This window comes from Cololabis saira, chromosome 17 (assembly GCF_033807715.1).
Source record: "Cololabis saira isolate AMF1-May2022 chromosome 17, fColSai1.1, whole genome shotgun sequence".
NCBI lineage: Eukaryota > Metazoa > Chordata > Actinopteri > Beloniformes > Belonidae > Cololabis > Cololabis saira.
In genome coordinates, this window is record NC_084603.1 from 22,824,256 (window position 1) to 22,837,213 (window position 12,958).

The 12,958-nt window shown below is 39.0% G+C and overlaps 1 protein-coding gene across 2 annotated transcripts in view; it reads left to right on the forward strand.

The window, feature by feature from the left end:
* Nucleotides 1–12,958, forward strand: part of sh3pxd2ab (SH3 and PX domains 2Ab) — a 51,838-nt gene that overhangs the window by 35,231 nt on the left and 3,649 nt on the right. The window contains exons 9-13 of one of the 2 annotated variants that reach the window (XM_061746180.1): nucleotides 5,171–5,284; nucleotides 8,391–8,474; nucleotides 11,200–11,317; nucleotides 11,408–11,736; nucleotides 11,868–11,917. In XM_061746180.1, the coding sequence (XP_061602164.1) occupies nucleotides 5,171–5,284; nucleotides 8,391–8,474; nucleotides 11,200–11,317; nucleotides 11,408–11,736; nucleotides 11,868–11,917 (695 nt within the window). The remainder of the gene's footprint in view (nucleotides 1–5,170; nucleotides 5,285–8,390; nucleotides 8,475–11,199; nucleotides 11,318–11,407; nucleotides 11,737–11,867; nucleotides 11,918–12,958) is intronic. The other variant, XM_061746182.1, reaches the window with a different exon arrangement.

Consider the following 12,958-nt stretch of genomic DNA (forward strand, 5'->3'; position numbering starts at 1 on the left):
CTCAAGCATGCGTTTAACTTGATATAAGCTGAACTGTGTCCCTCACAACAGGAAGCTAAAGTATAAACTTAATTACAACGTGCCCTCTGCTTTAGACATTTCAGTTTTTCTTGGTGTCCTTGTAAGCAAGCACAGCCCTGTTGTCGAGGCAACCGTTTGGTTTCCTCTTTGCAGAGGCTGTGATATTTGAATTGGATGTCTGTGGTCCTGATCCTCACTTGAGTCACTTGAGGGTTGTGGGTTTAGCTATTGTTTTACGCTTAAAAATCTTTTCTTTTTTTTTTTTTACGACTTTGACAGGATTTTGACCAAGAAGCTATTTTGGTCATATTGAGTAATATTTAACAAAGTATTTTGCCAGCAGCATTTGGATATCTTCTCTTCTTGTGGTTGAAACTGTAGAAGCGCCCAAAGACTTTAATCTTTTAATAGCATGGCATGGACACAGAAAGAAAAATGAATAAGAGAAAGAATCACAACAAGATGACAGACAGGCGCAGATAGAGATGCAGGTGGAGTCTTATCTTGCATGTCTGCTTTCACTGCTGTGGGACCCAAGCGTGTCGGTGGATCCGCACTGATAGGTGTAGTGGTGCGAACTCTCTCACACGTACTGTATTTCCAGACGTGAAGCATGCTTCAGTTTTCTCCCACATCTGTACAGATAATCGGAAGTGAGCGAGAGACAGCACATTGCTCTCTTAATCTAATTTCCATTGTGTGCTGTTTCACCTCTCAGCAGCTGAATCAACCACTTCACTCACTTGGTTTACATGAGTTTTACCTTTTAACTTTTTCTTGGGTGTTTTTTTTTGTGTGAAGCTCCTTTTGTTCTGTATTCATGATGTTACATACTACACAGTCTTGTGTCTGAAAGCAGAGACCACAAACTTAAAGATCTGTGAGGTATTCAAATCTGTGGTCTGAGCCTTTATGTCTAAGCCTTCTGGGTCATACAGTGATAAAAGTGAAGGTTAACAAATTCCAGAGATCCATGCAGACTTTGCTGTGTGATTTCATCAAAATGTTAGGATTGAGTAATTCTGCAAAATTGCCGCTGTAGCAGCAGGAGACCGACATAACAGCTGTTTCTTTTGAAATAAACTCAATTGAGGGTTTGCGTCATAGTAAAGAATCTTTAAAAACGAAGTTGAAATCCAAAACTTATGTCATATTCACCTCACAAACCTGATAGAGAAATAATCTTGAAGATTCTTCATAGCCTGAGCTATGCTCTATTGCAATCGCATGTTTGCGTTACTTGAAGCATAAAGCCTTGAATATTCTCTATAGACTAATTTATTTCACCAAATACTTTCTGAATGCTCTATTTGTACTGTCTGTATCTCAACTGTAAAGCAGTCATTCTGTGAATGAATGCTAATGATGAAAGATGTGAAGCAGAGTTTTCTGTCACTGCATTTCGTGCAGTTGCAACCTGTCTGATTTAAACCTCCAATGCTCAGAAAATCATCTCTTGCATAATAGGTGCGCATTTTCAGGCTGCTTTTATTGCTTCTTTTGCGGTTCAGGGAACTCAGTCTAAGCACTTGCCATATGGAAGGATGGTTAAAAAAAATACAAGCAAAGCCACCCTTGCCATTAGTAGCAGCATATATTTGCTCAGGCCTGTTAAAGTCACAGTATGCTTTTGGTTTGTATGTATATTCAGACTCAGCCAAGTGCTCTCAATTAAACGCATTCCTACACCTTATTCTTATACAGTGTGTGCTTACATTTCTATCAAGTGTCAATTTGCTGAAGTGAATATGACATTTCCCTTGGCACTTTGCAGATGTAGGTTGTAGGTATAGGTTGTTTTTTTTCTTCCATGCAGTGACTCCAGACTTTTTACTCCTTCCAAGCTGATCTTTCTGCATAATGGCTGATTTAATTTAACGTACCATAAACAGAGTTGATGTTACCCTCCATTAGCCATTAAACACATCAGATTTAATTTTAATATTTTCATTGGCCTCGTGAGCTTTAGCAGCATTTTGATTCCATTAAGTTTAGTGTGATGTAAAATTAGGACATCACTGCAATTAAAGTCACATAAAATAAAACCCATCTTCTCAGCTTTAGAGAAAAGAAATCGTCTGTATTTTTAGTTCATTTGTTTTGATTAATGTGGACATTCTTTTTTTGTGTGAGTGTGGTTTATAGTATTAATCTGATTTATTGGCACGTTCAGCCCAAAGCTTTGGTTCAAACACTAAGTACATTAAAAGTCTTGCTACATCTTTGAGCACGACCCAGCAAAGCTCCGAGCCAGACAACTCACCCTAACTCTATGCTAAATAGACGGCTGATCATGATTTTGATGTAGTGTAGCTTAGAAAGTTCCTCACTTAAATAAAGAAGCGTACACATAAATCACACAGGCTGCGTGTGCAAGCCACAAAAAAGGCCTGGAACGATTTCTTTGTTATTGCTCCCACCAAGAAAGACATGTATTAGTCTGTCAACAGGATATTTGTGGTTCCTCAAAATTCCAGTTTAATTTAGTTGACAGGCCCGGGTACTTGGCCACTAAATTGATCGGAGTCAGTTGTGTTACGAGTTAGGAATGGCTAAATCTAAACAAGTTTTTAAAGTTTTTGTAACCATGACATCAAATGGAAACTTGACGTGTCATGACATCAAGAAATACTTAATCTGAATCACATGGTCATCCTTGTAGAAATCCATAAACTGTTGTGGAAGCCATTAGTTTTCTGATGTCAATAACGAGTTATGGAGCTAATGGTTTTTGGGTGGTTTATGTTGTTGACTTAAGGTTTTGTGGATTGTTTTTCAAGCTCATCCTGATTACAAAAACAATTTCACCACATGAAGCAAAGCTAGCAATTACAGTATTCTGCACAGATGTCAGTCTACATGAATCAATAAATCACTATATTCCATAGAGACTAGTTTTCTTATTATGATGCATGACTGCATCATGACTCCTTTATGCATATAGTTCCATATTAGCATCCAATAATCGTACCTTATTCTCCCGTGTATCATTAATTTTTACATTTTCCTTCTGCTTTTATCATAAATTCATGGTATTAATCACGTGCCACCACACTGACTCATTACACACCGCTTCCATAGAAAAGTGTACGCTCGTGGTTTGGACCAGCTGTGAAAGTGTCATGGAACAATCCTGTCATCTTTATGGCCCCTCCACACAGCTGTCAGCCACACAGCTTTTCTGTAACCACAACAAATAGTGAGCATGTGTGGCATATTACATATAGGACACTTTTTCTGCCAGCTTTGTCTCTCAAGCTCTCGTAGAATGTTGACACAGCTTCACAGATGTGATGTGACTTAATGGTTGCCTACATATGGTGGGGTTTTAGAAATGTTACACTAATAGTATCATGTTTGATGTAGGTACGCACACACTGACTGTCCATGAAGAATAGATGTAGTTGAGGGAGGCAACAGTGTTTGCACGAGGTAGTCAGATTGCACTGGAGTCTGTTAGAAGATGACCCTGCTTGTCATTTGTTTCATTTATTGTGATGGGTTTTCACTGCTGATTTATGCTCTTCTTTGATACAGGAGGATGACTGTTTTGCAAACACAGATCTATTTATAGTTAAAACAGGCAACCAGCGTCGGTGTTCTTTAAGACCCGATTCCACACCAAAAAAATCAGGTTGGTGTCAGCAAAGATTTTAAGTACAAGAAACAAGAAAGTACCAAAAAACATGGCGTCTCATTGACTACATTTAATGAGTGTTTTAGCAATCAATGAAAACTCAACATTTCCATTCTCTTACAGGGAACAATCCAAACTCACACATTCTTTCTTTTGTCAGCCTTAAACTAATAAAATCTTTAGCACCATACTTGTGTTTTAGCCATTTTAAGCTGTTCTGTTTTTTTTTTTACAGTATAATAAATAAACAAGCTGAAAACCTGAGTTCATAAACATGCCGCAAAGCAAACCTGGATCAAAATTCATTTATTTTTGGGTCTGATTTCTCACATAAGTGAAGACAGTGTAGCATCAGTGCAGATGCTATGATGATAGCTACCGATCGTCTTTTTCAAGTAGCAATTGTGCCACAAAAGCTTGTGTTTGTCACACATGCTGTACGTGAACACTAAAGAACAGACATTTGCATTTCAGACATTAATTCTGCAACCAGCAAGCTCTGTACAAAGGGCTATAAGCTGTGATACATGTCAATAATTCCTCTACTATTTATTTCCATGGTCAGTTCTTCTTGGAACATCATTTATGCGTCAACCTTTTTCTTCATTTTAATGCTAAACAATCTGTTTTGCACACCAGTCTCTATCCATTCTGTTTTGTTTTGGGTTTCTTTTTCTCTCTCTTTTTTTTACAATGTTGTCATTATCACATCATTAGAATTTTGTCCAAATGTGGTTGCAGTCATAGTCAAAGCAGTCATAGTATTCATATTTTGTCTTTTTACAGAGTGCAATATAGGAACACTGTTTTAGAGCCATGATCAGACATATTGGCCAGCCTTGACATCACTCATCTGGCTTGAACCCACCAAACTTGCATTGTTTATATCTGGAAGTGCCTGCTCAGCACAGATTTAAAAATATTCTGATTAGCACACTTGTGGATTGCAAACTCAATTACTCACATTATTTTGGTCAGATTTTAAAGTAAAACATGTCCCTCTCCTGCTGATGCATTTGTCATAAAAATGCCAAAGCAAAGCTGTCACACTCCATGAAACCAATGAAAAATAGACAGTTGTGAGAAGACCATTCGCAGTGTCCTGGCCGCAGAATTTAATTACTGATTCAGATGAAATGAAGCTTAAATAACACCTCATCGCAATTCAGTGTACAAACAGCCAATGCTCTGATGTTCCTGACCCTGACAAAAATAGCTGCAGATTCATGGCCAATAAGTTCCTTGTGTGTCTGTGTATTAGTTCACCGATGGTCTTTGAGATATTTTATCAAATAAAGGCTCGATGAAAAAAACATTGATGAAATGATTTGATAGGGGTATGAAGTGATAAGACTAGAGAATCTGTGGCCACATCGATGCTGGTCATTTGTCTTCGTTTTTTTAATTTGACCTTGCCCAGAAGAGATGTCAAACTCCTTACATTAACGTTTAAGCCACGCCCACCGCAACATTAATCTTGGTGATTCTTAGCTACTGTGCATTTTTCCCCAGGTTGGTGGTTTGTCAGCACAGCAGAGGAGCAGGGTTGGGTACCAGCTACCTATCTCAACTCCCACAGTGGCACAAGGGATGACTTGGAGCTGGGCGCCGCAAAAGCAGGGGAAGGTAAGTCAGTGTCCCCTTCCACCGAAACACTGATGCGTGCAAAAACACGACCACACGCACTCTGTTATCCACCCACACATGGGCACCGCGTATGCCCTCTGTCTTTGATCTGTGACAAAGTGGGGAAAATTTTGCCCGTCTCGCCACAGACGGCCTACGCTGACAGTTTAGGCCCGGCTGCTGAACACTGCTCCCTGTCTGCCTGCCACTATAAGCACGCTTGAACAGAGTGCAGATTCAGACGTGGGTAAACAGCACGGAGCGCCAGGAGAGACCAAACCACAGTGTCTGAAGGGATGTGCTGTACAGTTGGTGGAGTATACAGCAGAGATACAGCGCGGCATTAAGTGATATGACCACCGTGGAGTGAGCTCATGAAAGACCCATGTGTTTTCACTGAAACATTGAATAACACAGAATACTTCATGCGTCAAACCTGTCTAAATTAGTGCAAAGCTTCGCTCAATGTCTGTCTATCCTTAAAAATTGGTACTGAGTTTTGATGTTAAATTTTGTGAGATTTCTCCAGTCACAGACCAATCCCTGATAGCAAAGACACTACATACTGTATTGCTGGATTACCGTATTTTCACGACCATACGGCGCGCCGTATGAAAAGGCGCCGTCTATACACACATATGGCGCGCCGCCTTACGACAACACACACACAAGCATACAAGTGTGCGTATTTAAAAATAGAGCGGGAGCAAAACTGAGTTTGATTGTGCTTTATTTAAGTCTTTATTACAAAGTACTAACATTTTTAAATCACCAATGAATAATCAAAAATTAAAACAAGCGTCATTAATCAAACCTATCGAAGTCCTCATCCTCCGTTTCTGAATTAAACAGCTGCGCTAAATCAAATATGCATCAGTTGTCAGGACTCACCCCGAAGGGCTTCATTTGCAGCCCGATCGCGCTGAGACCAGGAGAACTGCGAGCTGCGCGCGCTGCGACGACCCAGTCTCAGCACGATCGGGCTGCGGATGAAGCCCGACGGGCTGAGTCCTGACATCAGTTCCACTTTCTTCGCTGTCAGAGTCACTTTCCGTGCCTTGCGGCCCCTTGGAAATGATGCCGGCTTTTGCGAAAGCTCGAACAACAGTGCCAGCAGACACGTTAGCCCGCGCATCTACAAATACAATCCATCCGCAAACTGTGGCGTAACTTGCCCGGCGCTGCCTTCCACTCTTTGTGAAACTGTGGTCTCCATCGGTCATCCATAGAGTCACAGATCAACAGCAATGGTGATTTGTGGAAAAAACCACCTGGTCGCCTTACATACACCTGCCTACAACCGCCATTGGGCGCGCCGCACATTTTGAAAAAAAATAAATAAATAAATAAATATATATATATATATATATATATATATATATAATATGCACCTTATGGTCGTGAAAATACGGTATATACAGTACCTGACATGCACAGCTAAAGATGGCTTCCAGCTCTCTTAACAGGCTACTCAGATACAGTTACTGAGCCTTCAACAACTATCACCTCATTGTCAATATTAATCCTCGGACGACAAGTCAAATTTATATTTCAGACAGAATGTTCTGACAGGCAGCACAGGAGGATTGTTAAAGTTTAAGCATCATGTTGCTGGAGATAGCCCAACAATTTGGAGGCATGAAAATAATGAACACTTCCAAACAAACATCAACATTTTCCAGCACTTTAGCCAAGCATCTTTGTGATACCATTTGTGTAACAATGTTCTATGTAATAAAGGAACCCAGGACACCTTCATCATATACGTCTCATCACTCGTTGATGATGAAAGATAACTGAGAAACATTGTAAATGTTTTTGCTGATGGGTTGAAATGCCACATTGTCTCTAATTGAACTCAAAGACATAGACACCATGTATCAATTTTTCATAAAATAAATGTATAACAGCATATACACCCACTTTGCATCTCCACTCAACCCTACGTCTACTCTGTTGGAGATAGCTGGAGTTTTTTGGCTGAGTTAACTGTCGGGGAACAATCTGTGAGTGTAACTAGAGTTTATGTGTTTAGTCCGTCAGAAGAATGGCATGAATCTCGTAAAGCATCTCTTTGTCTTGTCTTTAGCCATCTGTGCCACTGAATCTGTGCCACTGTATTGCCGCAGGGAAAACAAAGCACAGATTTCCAGAAAACTGGAATTGGAATTTCCCGTCAAAATGCCTCAAATCTTGCTTGTTTAAACCGCAGTAAAGCTGGAGAAAAAAAAAATGGTGTGCCAGCTTAAGGGGGTTTATGTGCTTTTTCTGTCTAAACAGTCATGCAGCAACTGGTTGAGGGCAGGAAAAAAAGCCTTAGTGCTTAAAACTCCATAAAACACAGAATTTATGTTTAACACAACATTGTATTTTGTTCATTTTCAGGTGGTAAAACATGTTAATTGATAACGCTGTTATTGTTCAACCATATAATCTTGTCCTCTAAGCAGAAACTCACTTGTAAATTACTTCTTTTAAATCTACAAGGTTTCTAAAAGTTGGATGTGAATATTTCTTTTCAATTTTATCATATAAATGACCAGCTTGTATCATTTACTGTTTTTTACATTTACATTTACTACTAGTCTTTCAGAGGGGTACTTCCTCACATTGAAAGCCAAAAGTCTACATACCTGACCGTCAAACCATTTTTGCATGTCATTTACAATCTTCTTGGTGGCAGAAGTCATTTTCATTTCTTGTGTTTTATCAACAAACTATAGAGAAATATGGCCATTATTTGGAACACACCTCCAACAGGTGTTGCTCTCAGCTGCTCCGCTAATGGGATTGCATTCCTGCAGGAGTCAATGTGCGTCCCAGATGCTCAAAAACAACAGGATGTAAAAACCATGCTAACAACATCTTAATTACAAGCCACAGAGAAGATCTTGGTTTAACACTTCCTCTGTAACCTCCATTCATCCACCCTAACTGTCCATCACGCTTCGTTCTGTGGTCTGTTTTTTATGTCCTTCGTGTAGCTAATAATGGGCCTCCTTCGGATGACCCATGTCATTTGTGTGCTGTGTGTTTGTGTAACATTTATGCTCGCTCTTCATGTCTCTATGTTTGTTATTGTCTGGTCACTGTGTGCGTGTGTCAGTTACTAAGCGGCATAAGGCTCACCTGAAGAGGCTGGACCGGAGGTGGACGTTGGGGGGTGTCATCAGCCGCCAGCAGAGCCGAGGTGAACTAAGATAAATGATACTCCCTCCTCTCATTCCTTTTTTTTTTTTTTTTTTGATATTGTTGTCCTCCCGCTTTCTTATCCATTGTCTTATCACATGACTCGACGTGTTCTGTCTTGCATCCTGTGTTGTCTTTCAACAAACACATTTTATCATGAGCCACAATCTGCCACAACTAACCACTAACTGATGTTCATATAAAAAATAAAAAAAAGCCTGGAACGCAAAGGTGAAATCAACAATTTTACATATGTCAATTATTAATGCTAAGCTCATATTATGTTGCAAAATTGTTCCATGTCAGCGTTTTCATTACAACTGACGTCTGTGAGCCAAAACCAGTATTCTCAGAATTACTCTCCGCTCATCTGAAAGCAGTTGCATAATAGACCTTGGAATGCCTTAGGCTGCATTTTAGAGCCATATTTTACTTTTCATGAGGAAATGAAGGGTGTATGTAGTTGTCTAATGAGTGTGTGCTCTAGCAGAAACAGACATTTATCCTGCTGTGGTGCAGATAGCAACCAGCATGGACCGAGACACAAAGAGCCTTATTAATGTCTCACTTAGTTTGCAAAAAAATCACATTCTCATTCCCGAACTTGTACATGTTCTGCTAACTGAAGACATAATTATCACTGTTATTAGGTTCCTTTTAAGAGAGAGACTTTACGCCCTACGACTGAAATTCTGGTCTGTGTTTTAAAAGAAAAAGGACTTAACTGTTTCTGAAACGTCATTTATGAAACTGATGTACATGATGCATATTGTGCTTAACATGAAATCTTGGTCAGGATTTTCCTTTAATGGGTTGCTGGATATTATTTGCAAAAGGGCTGTGAGAGGACAACGATCACAACGATGCCAGAAGACCAAATAAAAAGAAAATTGAAGCATACAGATATATTGTGTGTTGTTGGAGGTATGCAAGCGCAAAGACTTGCTTTTCCTCAAACATTCAGCTCCCACGCAACCTTGGAAATGGGTGGAGAAAAAGGAAAATGGGATAAGTTGCCACAGTGTTGATTCATGTCTACTGACACACAGAATAGCTAGATTTTTTGGGCTCTTGGCCTTTCTGAACACACCTTCCCTCCCTCTGGTCTCCATGTTTATACAGGAATTGCCATAATGACAGGAAACCATGACTTTGCTCAGCCCCTAGTCCTTATGGGAATACATAAATCAGCATGGTGCCTCTGCTCACATTTATGTGCTGAGTTAGGAGGTGTCCCCCTGACTCCGGGCCAAGGACACTGATTGTGCATTGTAAATGCTTTAGTTTTCCTCCCTCTGTACCCATCTTATAGTTAATTAACTCATGTTAGTGTGACAGATAACATTGCTCACATAGTTTAATAACATTTTCAGGAAATACTGTATCTATTGTATTCTGCGGGATAGATGATAGAAGAGCGCTGAAAGGAAATAACACAGACATGCAGTCCCACAGGTCTTTTTTTCCGCCTCGTCTTTACAAAGTGAGTCACTTGACTCCACTTCACCCCCATCTTTTGTGGGGTGTGTCTCTTTTGAGGTTGGTCACGCCAGATATTTGCATCCATATAGACGGAAATTTGGACTTATATTACACTCAGTTCCCTTGAAAAACTTTACATACAAGATGCAAAATGCAGGATAACGAAGAATAAACCTTTGCTTTTTTTTCTTGATCACCATGGGGAATGTGAGACCACTGGCAAATGAAATAGATGAGACAGGAGAATTGATTACACCAGTTGTTAGCAACCCATTGTATATTTATGGGCATTTTTGTCTCTGTTCGTTCCAGATATTGATCTTCTGGCACTTAGTTTTAACATATTTTCAGATCTAAGGTATGAAGCTCAGTATGAAAGGGTTGGTCGTCACTTCAGACACCCATTAATATACTCTCAAGCAAATAACAAAAAAAAAAAAAAAAAAAAAAAAAAAAATATATATATATATACATATGTGTATTACATTTTTATTCAAATTTTAGATTTTTGGCTCTCTTATCGCTTACACAGAATATATATTTTTGAACAGAAGGAACACATACGTGTGATTATTGTAGGAATATTTTAAGTCAGAATAAGTAATTTTTAACCAATCTTCTGTATTAGAAATCAGACCTGAGCTCTGCCCAGTGCTGTCACAATGCATTGTGCATAATAATGTTTTTAATACATCCCTACACACTTACCTTACCATGCATCCATCTGTTTAATGCCACATAAATCACTGCTTTGAATGCAAAAACAGAAAGAAAAGAAAGACAGTGATTATTGGTATCTTGTATTACTTACTATAATTTAAATTCCACTGCATAATAAAAATATTACAGTCCAGTCCCAGTTGCCAAAAACCCGGAACAAATGCACATGTGGCAGCTGAACCACATGCAGAGCCTGTTAAAAGAAGACCTCTTTTCTATGTAATATCATTAAATTGTTGTTAATGAATCACAAGAGATTCTGAATACCGTATAAACAAAATCAAATCATAAAGATATCCATCCATCCATTATCTATACCCGCTATATCCTTTGCAGGGTCACGGGGGTCTGCTGGAGCCTATCCCAGCTATTTAGGCTATTCTATTATAAAGATATATGAAGTCAAAAAAATAGAGCATGTTGACAGTTTTTTCTTTCTGTTTTTCAGTGCAATTTATTATTTTGTGTCAGAAATCTCATGGCTGTCAAAACTGAATCTTTGTTGTGATTCTCTCCTTTGGCAGAAGAGAAGTACGTATCCCTGCAGCCGTACTCCAGCCAGGGCAAAGATGAAATTGCTTTTGAGAAAGGAGTCATTGTGGAGGTGATTCAAAAGAACCTGGAAGGCTGGTGGTTTATCAGGTAATGTTTTATACTTACCTGCTTTGGACATTCTTTGACTGCCTCTGCCACAAAGAGTCCGTGATTTCATCATTTTCTCCTCTTTTTCAGGTATCAGGATAAGGAGGGCTGGGCTCCGGCCTCGTACCTCAAGAAGGTGAAGGATGATTTCTCCCCTCGAAAGAAGACTGTGACAGGCCCGGTGGAAATAATAGGAAACATCATGGAAATCAGCAACCTGCTTAACAAGAAGACCTTGAGCGAGAAGGATGTGCAGACGGAGGGTGTCCCAGAAAGTCCCCAGATTGCCAGGAAGGAGATCAGCATGCCAATCCTCTGCACTGACTCCAGCCCCATTAATGCCCCACAAGATGGAAAAAGCAAAGTAGAGCCTGCTTCGCCAGCGGTAGCCCGTATAGCCCCACACCGGGTAGAAATTGGTCAGTTGTTTCATATTCTGTACTTTACTTTTTGAATAACATGAATATCTGTAGGCAGATGCTTTTACACAATCTCCAAGTATCTACTTCAAGTAACAGCATGGTAATTTTTGATTTTTTTATTTTCCTAGGCTCTCCCGTCCTAAGGCAAAAACCTCCTCCTCGGAGAGATGCAACCCTTGTAAGTGTGTTGTGTATTTCAGTCATCTGCTGCTCCCTCTAGTCACTCCATCTGCTCATTTCTATTTATTGATTGGTACGGTCTCAGCAGCACCTGGGTAATTCAAATGGCTGCGTCTGAGCTTTACTTTTCTTTTTTTTTTTAAGGGTGAACCAAAAAAATTAAATAACTTTTGTCAAATTTTTACACGCCAGTGTAAAGTATATTGTTTATTTTTGAGAGTAAAGTTTATTTGGTAAGATCATTTTATTTTACACTTTAAAATCTTTAAATATGCAAGAGCTGCTGTCTTATACTTGAGTATTAAAAACAATATGTTTATCTTCTTAAGCTTAAGTGCTAGAATAAAAAAAAATGGACATACGTAAGTGAAATTGCTCTTCAAGTGAACTTAATTGCATTACTGTACCCAGTACTCAAGTTGTAAAAAAAAATCAGGGGGGGTGGTGGATTTTATCATATGGGGACAGATAATTTGTGCTGATTACAAATAATATAATATATTACAAATAATAGCACTGACCAAAACACCTGCAGAAATACTGCAGGAATGACATAGCAGCAGTTAAATGCAGCCTTCTGTAAGCTTTAAATATCCACTGGGCTTACATCAAATACATCAAAACACAAAAATAAAAAACAGTTTTCTGAACTTATCAATATGATTCTGTCCTTCACAGGATAAGTAAAATGGATCACTGCAAAAACTCAAAATTTTAACGAGAATATTTGTCTTATTTCTAGTTAAAATGTCTCAATTTAGTAAAAAAAATCTCATTACACTGACTTAGAACAAGACTCATCACTGGAAAAAAACAACAATTTTCACCTGTTTCAAGTAGATTTTCACTTGAAATAAGTAGAAACATCCGACAGTGGAACAAGATTTTTTTGCTTGTAATAAGAAGATAAATCTTGTCCCACTGGCAGATTGTCCTACTAATTTCAAGTGAAAATTGACTTGAAACAGGTGAAAATTGTCAAATAAGTTATTTTTCTGGTGATGACTCTAAAGCCCCTTTCACACAGAGATTCCGCAAT